This window comes from Elephas maximus, chromosome 21 (genome assembly GCF_024166365.1).
Source record: "Elephas maximus indicus isolate mEleMax1 chromosome 21, mEleMax1 primary haplotype, whole genome shotgun sequence".
NCBI classification, from domain to species: Eukaryota; Metazoa; Chordata; class Mammalia; order Proboscidea; family Elephantidae; genus Elephas; species Elephas maximus.
Window position 1 is genome coordinate 57559523 of NC_064839.1, and position 16795 is coordinate 57576317.

Here is a 16795-nt window from a genome sequence, read left to right on the forward strand (position 1 = left end):
GAGGCTCTGGGGCCCGAGTTTGCACAGAGGAAGTAGTGCCTGTCTTCATCTTCAGGGGCTGATGTACCAGTAGGCATACTGACATAAATAGTTGGCCCTCAAAAAAAAAAAACAAAAACACATATAAAAGAAGTGGGCACATATTTACATGGGTGTGGATGGGCTCCTAGGTTCTGTTTCTCCCCAGGAAAGAAGAAAGTATTATGTTACTAAGGCTGAAAATAACTTTTGGGAATTGTAGACATCATTAAAGTCAATTATATCTGGTAGTATAGAGGCCTTGAGGTACATTTGTTAAACTCTTGGGAGCTAAGCAAAATGTCAGTAGTTCAAATCCACCAACCACTCTCTGTGTGTGTGGCGGGGGGAAGGGGGGAGGAGATGAGGCAGTCAGTGTTCATTAAATTTTACAGCTTTGGAAACCCAATGGGGAAGTTCTACTCTGTTGTATAGGGTTGCTGTGAGTTAGAATTGAGTTGATGGCAAGTAGTTATATTTGGTGTCTAGACTGTGTTTAACTTGTTGTCAAAGACTTAGAAGACAGGAGAAACTTGGGAATAAAAGTTAAAAGCAATAAAGATTTAGGTAAGATGTTTTTGAAGGTTAATATTGATGAACTCACTGAGGGGAACCAGGTATCATGACCAGAGGGAGAATGAAAATGGGATGGTGAATTTTATTTAGAGGATATGGTAGTTCTGACTGATGGCTTTACTTCCCCTCTAAGAAGTTTCACAAGAAAATTAAAAACAAAGTCTGAACATTGGGAGTAGACAGGCCAGAAGTTTGCAGAGAAGTAAGAGTCATTGTTGGAGTCGTTGTAAAATGCAGAAACCTGAACTATCCTGAGAAAGACAGCAGTGTTCCTAGGTAATGTTCAGATCAGTTAAATTAGTTGTAGATGAGTAGTTCTAGCCAGTGAGGCAGGAGAGATAACCTGTTGGGGCATTCCTAGAGTTGTTCAGAAGAGCATTTCAGAAGATATGTCCCCTCCTCTCCTCCAACACATTGTCATATCAGAAAAATACACAGTAGTCCAAACTCTTCCATGATACTAAGGACCATAATGCAAAAATAACAGAGGGATGCACCAGGGAGAGTAGAGGGACACATTTTCTCTGCAGAGGGCACAAAATGAAGAGCAAAGCCAAGCACGAAGACAAAAACAGAATATCACTAGAGGAATCTGAAGTCTCTGGTACTTGTAGCAGAAACAAATTTTTGCCCTGGTAAGCATGCCCTACCTAGATTCATACAAACTTCTACAGCCCTACCTAGATTCATAGAAACTTCTACAATAAAGGTATAGCAGGAGGTAGGGTGTGATCATATCATAGGGAAAGCTTAATACATAAAATAATGTGAATGTCTACTGAACTACTGAGCACATCTGTCTTTCCACAAATAAATAAATATGGGGAATATCAAAGAGCAAGAAACAATCATAATTAACATAGTATCAAAATGAGATTCACATATGACACCTGTATTGGAATTATAAAATTAAGCATAAAATTTAAACTGTAATTAATATGCTAAAAGTTGTAAAGGAAAATTTAGACAGGGTGTGGGGCAATAGGAAATTTTAATAGAGATATCTGAGCCATCAATTCTACTCCTATGAATATTTCCAAAGTAGTTGAAGGCAGAGACTCAGATGGATACCTGCACACTAATATGCATGGTAACATTATTCACTTTCTAAAAGTGAAACAATACACGTACCAATCAACAGATGAGTGGTTCTAAAAAGTGTTATATATTTACAGTGTAATATCATCAGGCCATGAAGAGGAACTAAGTTCTGATAGATACTGTGATATGGATGGATCTTGAAAACATTATGCCTAGTAAAATAAGCCAAACACAAAATTAGAAACATTGTGTGAATTCTCTTACATGAAATACCTAGAATAGGCAGAAAGTAGGTTGGAAGTTATTGGGGTCTGGCTGGGGTGGGGAGGAGGATGGAGAGTTATTGCTTGATGGGTACAGAGTTTCTGTTTGGGGTGATGAAATTTTTTAGAAATAGATAGGTTTCCGAAAAATTTCGCCTAAAGGTTGTGAAACATTTTAAATCTAACCAATGTCACTATGTTAACAGGTAAGGTCAGCTAAAGCAAAGTGTTTGTTATATACTGAATCGTGTCCCCAACAAATGTGTGTCAACTTGGCTAGGCCATGATTCCCAGGATTTGGTGGTTGTCCACCATTTTGTGATCTGATGTGATTATCCTGTATGTTGTAAGTCCTGCTCTCTATGACGTTAATGACACAGGATTAGAGGTAGTTATGGTAATAAGGCAGGACTCAATCTGCATGGTTAGGTATATCTTGATCTATCTTTTTGAGATATGAAAGAGAGAATGGAGATGCATGGAGGGGGAACTCATGCCACCAAGAAGGAAGAGGCAGCGAGCCCTTTGGACCCAGGGTCCCTGTTCTGAGAAGCTCCTAGACCAGGGAAAGACTGATGACAAGGACATTCCCCCAAAGCTGACAGAGAGACAAAGCCTTTCCTAGGAGCTCGCGCCTTGATTCCTGACTTCTGACCTCCTAAACTGTGAGAGAATAAACTTCCGTTTGTTAAAGCCATCAGCTTGTGGCATTACTGTTACAGCAGCACTAGAAACTAAGATATGTTTATAGTACCACAATAAAGTAATGATTAAAAACGGAAATCATGCTGCAACCCAGAGGCAGTGAACATCTTGATGAGAGAGTAACCAGCATTATTTACAGAGGAAGAGTAAAAGAAGTAAAGCAGGCTTACGTTCAAAACCATTGAAGTAATGAAACGATGGAGTCACATATCTCATGTTGTGAGTGAACAAAAGTCAGTCTAGAAGTATATACCCTGAGCTTCTGTAATAAAAAAAAAAGGTGATGGGAAATTTTTTGAAAAGTTAATGGTGATAGTTGAACAACATGATAAATCTCTTGCCACTGAATGGTACATGTGAAGAAGATTAAGAAGGCAAATTTTTTGATGCTTATACATTTACTACAATTTTATTTTAAGTAAATGATAAATGACATTTTCTCAGACAGCCAGTAACTGAGAGAAATTATTGCTAGCACAATAACCCTTCAAGAAATAATTAAAAATAATCTGGAAGAAGAGGATTGTAATATAAACCAGAAACCAGAACCTATGCAAAGTGTCAAAAATGGAATAAATAAAGGTTATATTTAAAATTTTATGAGTTTAATTGCTCTAAAAGAAAATTCATAAAAAAAAAAAGTAGATATGTGTTATGGATTGAATTGTGTCCCTCCAAAATATCTGTCAGCTTAGCTGGGCCATGATTCTCAGTATTGTATGATTGTTTACCATTTTAGGTGATTTTCCTATATGTTGTAAATCCTTGCCACTATGATGTAATAAAATGGATTAGAGGCAGTTATCTTGATGAGGTCTACAAGATTCGTTGGGGTCTTAAGTCAGTTCATTTTGAGACATGAAAGGAAGAAGCGAGCATAGGGACATGGGGCTTTATACCACCAAGAAAGGAGCAATGGGAGCAGAGTGCATCTTTTGGACCTGGCGTTCCAATGCAAAGGAACTCCGAGTCCAGGGGCAGATTGACAAGAAGGAACTTCCTCCGGAGCTGACGCAGAGAGAGAGCCTTCCCCTGGAGCTGACACCCTGATTTTGGATTTGTAGCCAACTAGACTGTGAGACAATAAATTTATCTTTGTTAAAGCCATTCACTTGTGGAATTTCTGTTATAGCAGCACTAGATAACTAAGACACTGTTCCTTGTATGTATGTAGCATGTTCAAAACTTAACTGGGGATTGGGAAAAGGAATTGGAAATTGTTGAAGGGCACAGTCCAAGCAGGGTCTGCAACCTTTCCCTGTGGCCCACAGTTGAACCTTGTGCTTAGGACCAGATGTGTCAGCCTGGCCACTTGATGAGATGAGCATGTGGGCTGACTAAGTTTCCCTGTGCCTCTTGACCCAAAACACATCTCCTAGTAACTAGTGGCCTAGAACACATTCCTGAAGTCTTCTCCTGAGTGCATGTCAACATTCCCAGAAACTGCTTCTGCATGTATGTCACATAGCACCTGGACAACCCCATTTCTATATCTTTGCTGGACAGGAGGGAATAAAATCCACTGAGTGTAGCACAAAGAGGGGTGTGCAGACTTCATCCCTGTGTCCACCGCAGAATGATATTCACTGGCCATTGGGGACCAGCACCCACTATTGAAACTATCCTTCTTCTGTCTTCTCTTGTCTATGTGAGTAAAGCATTATTCTATAACACGCCTGTGTGTAACTTGTGCTTTTTTCTTTTTTGAAATCAGATATTGGCTCAACACCTATATAATGTTATAATGCCCTTGCACTATAAAAGAAGGGGCATAAAACAATTTGAAGACAGAGTAAGATTGTTTTTAAAATGCATACTGTAAACTGAAGAGTAAACAATTAAAACGTTTTTCAAAAAAATAATTAACATGTCAATTCAGGAGTTATAAATAGTGCCATAAAATGCTAAGTTAAAACAAGAGATAGCAGAAAGAGAGAAGAGAAGGAGCAAAATAAATTATGACAAATATAAAACATCTAACAAGGTGCTATATTTTAATCCAAGTATCAGTAATAATTTTGAATAGAAATAATATAAAATTACCAATTAATAACTAATTTACATATTGAATAAAACATCAATACTAGAAATGTTGTTTAGGAAAAACTCATTTTAAATACACATATGTGAAAAGGTTAAAAGAAAAATATAGAGAAGGATATACCATGAAAACATGAAACAAAAAAAAGTCATAAAAATAACCTTGAGAAGCAATATTATTTTCAGACAGAGTAGATTCTTATATAAAGGTTGATTATTAGGGATAAGAAGGGCATTACAAAAACTAAAGTGAACTCTCAAAGGTATAACAGTCCTAACTCATGGAACTAAAAAAGAAAAAGACAAAATTTCATTGTATTTGGATACTCCAACACTCCTCCCTCTGTGGTTGATAGCATAAAGAGTGAGAAAATGAGTAAATTATATATGTATATATATTCACTATAAGCTTTCGAAGCTGGAACTTGAGGGGACTACCTTGTTTTTCTGGGTCTCACAAGTGTTCCACCTTTGAAAATGTGCTTACCACTTATTACCACTCTCTATTAAGAATCCTACCTCATAAACACCCAGTGAGTTTTCATTTTCTTACACATTTCAGCCTCATAAAGGTTCTTGCTTTTGAAGGCTTTACTGTATTTGAATAGCACTATCAACCTGTTAGGAAAACCTGGTGGCATAGTGGTTAAGTGCTACGGCTGCTAACCACGAGGTCAGCCGTTTGAATCCACCAGGCACGCCTTGGAAACTCTATGGGGCAGTTCTACTCTGCCCTATACGTTCACCATGAGTCAGAATCGAGTCGACGACAGTGGGTTTGGTTTGGTTTTGGGTTTTATCAACCTGTTGGAATCCCTGTTGGCATAGTGGTTAAGAGCTATGGCTACTAACCAAAAGGTCAGCAGTTTGAATCCACCAGGAGCTCTTCAGAATCCCTATGGGGCAGTTCTACTCTGTCCTATGGGCTCACTATGAGTCAGAATCTTCTTGATGGCGATGGGTTTTTGGTTTTATCAACCTGTTGGAGCACTGGTGGTGTAGTGGTTTCAAGTTCAGCTGCTAATCCAAAGGTAGGCGGTTTGAATCCATCAACCACTCCTTGGAAACTCTACGAGGTAGTTCTACTCTGTCCTATAAGGGTTGCTATGAATCAGAATCGACTCAAAGGCAATGGGTTTGGCTTTTGGTTTTATCAACCCATTTGACCTAACTGCAATTTATAGAACATTCCACTGCTTTGCAATATCACCAATCAAAATATCACCATGTTTTTTTATTTGAATTGCCTTCCACTAGCTTTGACAAAGTCAAAATTTTACTGGAATATTTTCCTATATGCGTGTCTGTCTACTCCACCCATAATTAACAAATATATTTAAGTACAACTAATGGCAAAACTGAAGGTAAATGCCATATTTCCAAATATAAAATTTGTTTGTAAAATATATTTTACTACTAGGCTGTATGTTTTCCATTCATACAGTAGCACACTTTCTTATTAATAAATTTAAATGAGCCCTGCAGAGATTACCCAATAAGCAAGGTATGCATGGTTTTACCTGTGTTTACTTACTAATCTGTAATAAAAATCCATGTGAAATTGTGCACTACAGGTTAGTAAGTGAACACAAAGTAAACGCTTGCACAACATGCTTAGTGGTTAATCCGTCCCTGGAGCCCTGGTCACAAAATGGTTAAGTACTTGGCAACTAACTGAAAGTTTTGAAGATCAAGCCCACCCAGTTGCTCTGTAGGAGAACAACCTGGTAATTTGTTACCATAAATATTACAGCCTAAAAAATCCTATGGAACAGATCTACTAGATCACATGGAGTCAATATGAGTTGAAAATCAAATTGGCAGGACCTACCAACAACTATTACCAACAACTGTAATATCACTGGATTGTTAAATGTGAATTTAATCAGTTATCAATTTTTTTCAGTTTTATAACTTTCATTACTTTACTGGTTGCAGTAACACATTTCCTGTTTCATAAAAGTGGTAAGACACTTGTCCAAGCAATAAAGAAAGAAAGAAACAAATAAATAAATAAATAACTTCTCAGATGAGAGAAGAAAAAAAAAAAAAATATATATATATATATATATATATTAGACAGATGCCTTTCGCCGGCTAGATTTCAAGTTGTAACATTTAGGAATATGTGTACCATTGAAAATGTAAATATATTGACCAAGTATCTCCATATTCGTATAACTTTAAGGGTCCTAGTTTTGTGGTTTGGGTTTATTATTAGGTGCTATCACATCAATTCAGACTCGTTGTGACCCCATATGACACAGGGGAGCTACCCATAGTGTTTTTTAGGCTGTTATGCTTATGGAAGTAGATCACCAGGGCTTTTCTTCCACAAAGCCACTGGGTGGTTTTGAACTGAGAATTTTTGCTTAGCAATCGAACACTTAACCATTGAGTCACAAGGGCTCCTTGCTTCAAGTATATCTAAGTATGGTTTACATAAAACAGCATTTACTTTTGGAAGACATACATTTTTATTAATTTCGGCTGGGTTTAAGGCTTTATACTAGAGTTCCTCAATCTCAACCCTATTGCCATTTTGGGCGACTTAATTATTTGTTGTGGGCAGATCCTTGTGCATAGTATGTTTTTTATCAGCATTCCTGGACTTTCAAACTAGTGCCAGCTGTACTTGTCCCCAAATGTGAAAAATTAAAAGTGATTCCAAGAATTGCCATTAGTCCCTGGGAGTAAAATTGTCCCTGTAATATATGGATAATAGTGAGGTATACAAAATTAAACAGGTCATTCTAAGTTAAAGGCATTGTGTGAACCTAGATTGAATAACACTCATGAGACTGAGAAGATTGGAAATCCATCTGAAGGTGCGGGCAGGCTTGAGGTTGAAAATGACAGTAACTTCCTGCATTAAATATTTCTAAATCTGGAAACATATGGCACAAAATAGTATCCTGAATGATGAAACAGAAGTCTCATCAAAAAATATTGATGTGGAGCCTATCCTCGAAAAGATGGGAAAGACAGGGCAAACTTCTTCCTGTGAAAAGAAGTCATGTTCAGAGTCATAAAGTTTCCCTAGAATCATTGTGTACGGGGTCCCTAGGAGGTGCTGAACAGGTGTAGAAATTACAGCTTCTGAGAGGAAACCCTTCCATGGCTTCTTCCCCTGTACCTGCTGACAAAATGGGCCACTAAGCTGAGTGGGTCCTGAATATCTCCCACAGACCATTCCCTTCTGGCCTTCTGCAAAAAAAAAAAAAAAAAAAAAGCAGGGAGGTTTATATCTGGGCATGCACTGAATTCCCCCACAGTGTTTCTGGCACAATTATACAAGGCTATGTCCTCAGAATTCACAAAGCTCAGTTTTAAATATACTTGTCTCTTGGAGGTGTCTCTGGTGATATTGTTTCGAGTGTTGGGATATAGACTGAGCTTCCAAATTCCATATTATACTGTCCCATTCTAGACCCTTTTCTGAAGCATAGCAGATCCATCTCAGTGGATAAAGTGAATCCAGAAACAGAACAGGCGAGGGATAGGTCTGCAAGGGCTTCAGCACTCCTGGACCTGACTCCTTCAGCAGCATTTGTGACAGGATACCTGGGGACAAAGAGAACCACCCTGAGTCACGTGCTCAGACAGAGCATCTCCAGACCTTCATGTCGGAATCTCACCTCTGGAGCTGTAACCAGAATGAGAAATAGCCACATGTGTTTTGTTGTCTCATGGATGAGGTCCATGACTTCAAGAAAATATTCTTCAAGGTGGGGAGGAACCAGAATTTAAGTAAATGTGTGCTGTGATTTCTTCTGGCTACCTAAGTGTGATTTGCATGAGGGAGTTACATTCATATACAAAGGTGAAAAAGGGTAAAGGGAGGCCCCTTTTTCCTGTATACTTGCTGAATAAGGGATGTTAGCTCTTCCACTGGGAGAACAATCCTCTCCTGGGTCTTTCCTTCACCCAGCCCAGTGTTCTCTTAATTCATATCATGACATATTTTTGCCAGTAATCCAGATGCAGCTAAGAATCAAGGGCACTGGGGGGAATAGAGTCAATGCATCTCTACTCCCAGAGGTGGATAGAAAGATAGATTGTTGCATAGATAGATCAATAGATAGACAGACAGACAGATATACAGATGGAGGGACAGACGGATGGACAGACTAGATAGATAGATTAGATAGATGATGATAGATAGATGGATGGATAGATACATAGACGATAGATAGATAGAGGATAGATAAATAGATAGGTAGGTAGATAGATGATAGATAGGTAGATAGACAGATAGATAGATGATAGATAGATAGATGATAGATAGATAGATAGATAGATAGATGATAGATAGATAGATAGATAGATAGATAGATAGATAGATAGATAGATAGATAGATAGATAGATAGATAGATAGATGATAGATAGATAGATAGATAGATAGATAGATAGATAGATAGATAGATAGATAGATAGATAGATAGATAGATAAGTAGATGGACAAACAGATCAATAAATACAAAATATTCACCACGAATCCAAGACTTTGTGAATGGTCACACAGCCATTCTGATTCATTTCACACCTCCATTAAACTATATGATGTTTAATGTATTAGATAGCCCAAAATGTTGATACAGCAACGAAGTGTAACAAAAACACTGAATTCAGACAAAACTGGATCCAAAGTAATGTTTATCATACATTGGAATGACTTTGAAGACCCAGTAACTCTAGTGAACATTTCGTCACCTGAAACATCTTTACTACCAGTATAGGTAGTGGAGCGGAATGCTTGCATGCCAATTTAAAGTCCTTCTTCTTTATTATTATTATTATTGCACACACTATATATTTATGCCTGGATAGTAATCATCCCTATTGTTGAAAAGTCCACCAACTCACTAGTTGTCCTTTTTCCCTAAAGCTGAGTGTCTGCTATACATTACTGAGTCTGCAGACTATCTCATTACAGGAGAACTTTCATAACATAAGACTTCATAACCAGAAACAGGTAGCGCAAGAGCCTCAGCTCACCAACATGTTGAATCAGTAACATGATCTTTGTGAACAACTCACAAATCCTAGAAGTATCCATTCCTTGTTCTCTGATTTGACAACAAAAGATATTATATTGGGTGAAACCGGTTTCCATTTCTTTGGAGGGAATAATATTCATGGTTGATGGAACTACTGCTGTCCTCAAAATGAATTGCAGAAGGGAGGAGCTCACCAGTGCCACAAGGAATCTCCCTGCTCAGAAAGCATGTACCCTGCGAAAACCATCCTGAAAGCTACGCTCCTGAATCCCTATGTCATTGAACCATGAGAGAATGTCTGAGATCCTATGGCTATTTCTCAGGGTGGGAAATGTTTCCCAAATACAGGGATGGTGAGAATCTTCAGTGTGTCTGTTTTTCAAGAAGAAAACAGATTCATTCAGAAAACTGGAGGAGAGATAGCTATAGACCAATAACATGTCATGCAACATAGGATGTTAATTCCTCCTTCCTTGACTGCTGTGAGGACGTGAGAAATTAGAGGGACAAAAAGGCAAGAAAAGTACTTGGTGGTAGATGAATGTTGAGAAGGAGAGGAAAGTGCTGAGAGCAAGGAAAGGCAGGAATCCCAGGTACCAACAAGCGCACCCTTCTCAGCCCCTCTGCACTCACTCCTGGTACTGGGTCCCTCCTGCTCTGTGATTCTTGAGCAGCCACTTCAGAATAGCCCCGTCCCAGCCTCCCTGCAGCCTAGGTTTCATCTAGGCTTCAAATGCCTTCCCGTCACTGCGACTCACACAGGGTCATGTCTTCCACCTTCACAGAGCTCAGGCTCAGGAAATCCTGGTTCTTGGACATGTCTTTGGAGATGGAGATTCAACTTTGAAGGGATGGGTTAAGCACTTTTCTACCAGTGTTACATTTGTGTCTATCCACTTTTGTCCCTTGCTAGGTGAACGGTGCGTTCAGTCCCAGCAGTGACCTCTGGTTGTGGTGGAGAATCCAGAGACAGCACAGGGAGTGGGTCTGTGCTGGTCTCAAAAATGCTGGCTGATTCCTTTAGCTGCACCTGGGACATGACATCTAGGGACAGGAAAAAAAAAATATTGACCAATATTAGAAAAACATTATCTTGGTAGTCTCTTTTTTGAAAACTCAAAATACTCACGGGGTGATGTAATCTCTAGATGGAGGCACATCACCGGAAATCTTGTGATTTCTAGACAAATTTCTAATTTCTGGAGAGCCCAGCCCACAGTGTGAAGGTTCCTGTGAGATTCTGGGATTGAACTTGGAAGAGGAAGACTTGATTTTACTGTGGGAGGCCCCAGGAAGAAAGCAGGGAAGAATCAGCTAATGTCTCAATGTCAAATTTAGAAGCTGGAAGAAGAAAGTTAGACTCACTCCCCAGGGATGGCCCTTCCCTTACTGACGGCTTAGAGACGTAGACATGGAGATCATCCATGTGTCCCTTACAGACAGAAGTTCCTTTGATGATGAGAAAAAAAATACTTATCTCATGAGAATGCCCTTTTTCTTTTGATAGGGAAACACTTAACTTTCAATTCTCTTTCTTCTTTCATGTTATTTGACACCTTCATCCTCTTTATTTATCCTAACATACCACTGGGTAGCATTTGGGAGGACATTGGGTCAGAACATATTATATGGAACATGCTGCTCCAGAGACCACAGATTTTGGTTCACATTCAAGCTCAGGTCACTGGACTCTTTCTTGGTTGCTCTTCACCTCTAGAACAGGCCTTGTAAATAGCTACCAACAGACATTAAGCTAACAGAAATGGATGTAGATTCTTCCAGTAAGATACACACAGGGTTTGTTTCCAGTGATGGTAAGTCATAATTCATAGCCATGAAGAATTTATCTTTTTCCCTGTTCCTACTCTTAGCACAGATCTGAGCATATTCTCCTTGTACTCCAATCTTCCAGGGCTCTGGCCTGAAAGGGGTTCATGAGTTGCCTCCACTCTTCCTGTTCCTCTTTAACTCTCATGATTCCTTGTTCTCAACTGGAACTACCTGCATAGATCTGTGTATGGACATTCCATAAGTGGCTACTTCTGTAGGTATAGATTTTGTAAAATGTATATTAGTATGAGTGCATATTGGTGTTTGTGTGTCAAATGTGTGTGTCTGTGTGCACATGCTGAGAGTTAAAAAGAGGTTTCCATGCAATTTGAATAAATATTATAAATGTGTAGGTCAGGAAAGGATTTTCATGTCTGTGGAAATATAAGAAGGCTGTATGAGGAGAGTTCTGTGAGCATGTGAAAATGACTGAAATGAGAAAAAATAATCAGATTCTTACATCCCTCAAGTCCCTAGAGCTCTCCCTTTTCCACACTATGGCCCAGGTGGCCAGTATCTCAGGAAGCCCTCAAACTGGGTTATGTATCCCATCTATTACCCCCAATCTAGATCAGATAAGTTACTTAGCCAAGGTGAACACCACAACCAGCTGCTCTAGGGTTGTGGCACAAGGAAGTACATGACCCAAGAACTAGGTCAGTCTCATCTCATTCTTTCTCATTGGCATATTCTCATTAGAGGGAGGGTTACGTGAGGTTGGGTACTGGTGCATGCGATGTTCAGGAATTCCATAGATGGAGCTTCTCCCAGGGAAAGTGCAGGCAGGAAAGACAAATCCATGTGCTGAATAAATCTAATAGCTCTGAGGACACTTTACTAAAAATACAAGAGCACATTTCTTGGGTAAAACACATTTAATATAGTTGCACGGCATAAGCCAGGGATGCATATTGAAGTCTATGAGATTGTATAATATTGCCTCTAATGCTAATTGAGGCACAATGAAGAAACACATCTATTACTTCTTTCTGTATTTTCTGTATAACCTTTGAGAGCTGGAACTCTATGGACTGCTTTGTTTCCCCAGGTCTTAGAAGTTTTCCACCCTTGACAACATGTTCATCCCTTTTCCATCACTCTTTATTAAGAATCCTGCCCCATAAACACCCAGTGAGTTTTTCTTCTCTGTTAAGTTTTCAGCCTTATGAAGGTGCTGGTTTTCTAAGCTTTGATTCTATTTGAATAACACTATATTAGAAAACCTGGTGGCGTAGTGGTTAAGTGCTAAGGCTGCGAACCAAAAAAGCTTGGCAGTTCGAATCCACGAGGGGTTCTTGGAAACTCTATGGGTCATTTCCACTCTGCCCCATAGGGTCACTATTAATCAGAATTGACTCCACTGCAATGTTTTTTTTTTTTTTTTCAGTCAACCTATTTGACTTAACTGCAATTTATAGAACATTCCACCGCTTCGCAATACCACCAATCAAAATATAACCATGTTTTTTCTTTGCTTTCTCTTCCATTACCTTTTATGAAGTTAAAGACTTAGTGGAATGTTTTCTTATATGCATGTTTGTCTATTCCAAACATAATTAACCAATAAATTTAAATACAACTAATGACGCAACTGAAGGTAAATACCATTATTTCCAAATATAAAATTTGTTTGTAAAATAAAATTTACTATTAGGCAGGGTGTCGGTACATTTTTCGTTCATACAGTAGCATACTTTCTTATTAATAAATGTAAAGGAGCCCTGCAGCGGTGGATTACCTGATAAGCAAGATATGCATGGTGTTCCTTGCGTTCACTTACTAAACTGTAGTGTACAACTTCACATAGGTTTCACCACATCCAAAACCTGTGTGAAATTTTTTCCTACAGATTAGGAGGTAAACACAAGTCAGCTCATGCACTCCTTGACACTGTAAGCTCTTGCTTACCTTGCCTACTGGTTAATCTGCTGCTGGACCCCTTTTCTACAGTAGTACATATGTTTCATCCTCTTTATCCCCTTTCTGAGTGGATGGTGGTTTCAGTCTCAGCAGTGCATCATGGGACAGACAGGTGAGTATAATTACGAGGGAGGAAAGTGGACTATTATTGTGTGGAGATTTCAAAGGGTCTGAATATAATGTTGTGCAAAATATGAAGATTAAACATTACAGAAATTGACACCAGAAGCACAAATGTGGGCAGGGGTTGGTGATGGAATAACCTAGAGTGTTGCCTTGGGAGGAAGAATCACAGATCACTCTAAAATTTCCTCTGCACCAGTAGGTGTGTTCAGTTGCTCAATGGTTCAGTGACCCCCATTAGTATTGTGGTCGCCAGTGAGATATTTCTCAGAATTTACCTAGACAGGAAGAAATGTCTGAGCTGAAGTTCAAGCTCTGAAGGCTTCTTGTCCCACAGGGATGACACTGCTGCCCCCTGATGACCACTGTCAGTGATTCGATCAGATAATACCTTAGAAGTGTTTAGAAGAGATGTCGTTCTATAATACATTTTTCTCTGCAACAAATATTGTAACTCAGTTTAAGTGCAAAGGGGAGGCAGATCCAATTCTATCAAAGAGTACAGTGAAAATGTAAAGTAAGATATTTCATTGAGTATAATATGTAAATATTCATTATAAACTCAAACTATTTCATACAGTTTGATTCACGATATTACAACTTGGAAATCATAAAGGTACAACTGGAAGTGTAAGTACAAGAAATATAATGAGCTCTACATCAGTCTCAATTGGTGGCAACGATAGCATTTGGGAACAATTATTTCTTCTCATGTGATTGTGGTAACCTGAACACATAGTTGTCTTCATATTATTTCTATGCCATAATTTATATATATCTAATGATAGGAGGCTGTGTGTCTTTATATTTGTTTAGCTTCTGTCACTCAATCAATTTATATGGGAATGAATCCATATTTTCATATCTAACAAAAATGCATTGCTTTTGAAGCTCAGCATTTCAGTATATTCATATACACAAATTATTTACCTATTTTCCTGTTGATGGGTATTTGGATTGTTTCCAGTTACTGGTTATTATAATGAAAAGTACTATTCAGACTGAAGTTTTAGAAACAGGAAAACAAACTAACAAACAACAACAATAAAAAATAACAAGAATAGCAAATGTGGACAAACTGCAAATTGACAACTTCAACACAACAGTGAGCTGAAGGTGCCACAAAAAAGAAAATTTTTTTTCCTTTCCTATAATTTATTTTATCTTAGTTATTGTTGATAATTTTGTTATTGTTGATAATATACACAGCAAAACATGCACCAAGTCAACAATTACTACAGGTACAATTCAGTCACATTGATTACATTTTTTAAGTTGTGCTTTCTCACCATGATGTTATGACTTGTTCCCTCCCCATTAACATGAATTCATTGTCCCCAAAGTTTCCTAAGTAATCTTTCAGGTTAATATTTTCAATTTTATCCAATAAGTAGTTTTCTTTAATTTCTCTGAACTTCTGTGACCTTGTCTTTAAAATGAGAAACATATAACGCGTGGTTTACAAGGCTGTTATGATGATTAAATAATAAAATGCCAGTAAAGAATTTAGCACTCTATCCAGCACATAACCATTGCCATGGAATTCATTTCAATACACAGTGACACTGTAAGACTGAGTAAAATAGCCCCATAGGTTTCCAAGGCTGTAATTCTTAAGAAAACAGACTTTCATATCTTTATTCCGCTGAGTGGCTGGTGAGCTTAAACTGCCAACATTTTGGACAGCATCTGAATGTTCAGACAAGACTTGCACAAACAAGGCTTCATTGCCCAGCAATAAATAAATAAATAAATAAATAAATAAAACATTGCTGTCGAGTCAATTCTGACTCATAGAGGCCCTACAGGCAGAATAGAACTCCCCATAGGATTTCCAAGGCTGTAATGTTCAAGGAGATGCTGGTTGGTTTCAACTTCGGACCTTTCAGTTAGCAACACAGTGCTTAACAACTGCACCACCAGGGCACAGCAAATAGAAGACCCTTAGTCAATGGTAGCTATTAATAGGAATACCCGCTTAGTGATATGTAGCATTTTATGTAACCCAAAATTACCCCTGTAATATATGGATGCTAATATCGACATGTACAGCTTTACCCAAGTCATTCTAAGCTAAAGGCACTGAGTGAACCTAGACTGAGGAACGCTCATGAGAATTAAAAGTTTGGAAATTGATCTGAAGGTAGGGGGCAGGCTTGAGGTTGAACATGAGAAAAATTTCCTGCATTAAATATTTAATATTTCTAAACCTGGCAACCAATGGCATTAAATAGTATCCCCAATTCCAAACGGAGATCTCATCAAGAAATATGTGAAGCCTGTCCTGGAACAGATGCAGAAAGACAGATAAAACTCCTTCCTGTGAAAAGCAGTCAGGTGTAGTGTCATGAAGGTTCCCTTGAATCACTATGCTTGCAGGTCCCTAGAGAGGAACTAAACACGTGGGGAAACCATAACTTCTAAGAGGAAACCCTTTTCTGACTTCCTTCCCCTGCACCTGCTGAAAAGATGGGTCACTAACCTGAGTAGTTCCTGAATATCCCCTACAAACCATCCTGCTTGCAGCTCCCTGTAAGGAGGTTTGTGTCATGGCTCACACTGCCTTCCCCTCACTGTGCCTTTTGCACAGTAATACACAGCCGTGTCCTCAGGATTCACAGAGCTCAGTTGTAAATAAACTTGGCTCTTGGAGGTGTCCCTGGTGATGCTGAGCCGGGACTTCAGAGCTGGGTTATAATATGTGCTTCCCATTCCAGCCCCTTTCCGGGAGCCTGGCGGACCCAGCCTACATCATAGCTGGTTAGAGAGAATCCAGAGACAGCACAGGTGAGGGACAGGGTCTGCGAGGGCTTCACCACTCCTGGGCCTGAGTCCTTCAGCTGCACCTGGGACAGGATACCTGGGGACAAAGAGAACCACAGTGAGCCATGTACTTAGATGCAGCATCCCCATACCTTCATGTCTGAATCTCTGAGACACTCACCTCTGGGAGCTGCCACCACAAAGAGAAAGACCCATAGGTGCTTCATGTTCCCGTGGATGAGATCCATGTCTCCCACAAAATGTTCTCCCACATGAAGAGGAACCTGAATTTAAGTAAATATGTGCTGTGAGTTCATCTGACTAGCTATGTGGGATTTGCATGTGGGAGGTGCATTTGTGTGTAAAGGCGAAAAAGGCTGAAGGGAGGCCCCTTTCTCTAGCAGTCTCACTAGATTAAAGATGCTGCCTGTCCCCTTGGGAGAACAGTCCTCTGCCTGGATCTTCCCTTCACCAAGCTCAGGGTTCTCTTAATAACCAAGACACTCCATTCAGTC

General features: G+C 39.1%; 1 gene segment (V, D, J or C); it reads right to left on the reverse strand.

Moving 5' to 3' along the window:
• LOC126064597 (immunoglobulin heavy variable 4-38-2-like) overlaps nucleotides 1-16559 on the reverse strand; it is a 52558-nt gene extending 35999 nt beyond the window's left edge. Inside the window, 1 exon segment of the V gene segment in view lies at nucleotides 16462-16559. Coding sequence covers nucleotides 16462-16528 — 67 coding nt within the window.
• Nucleotides 16560-16795: the final 236 nt, after the last annotated feature.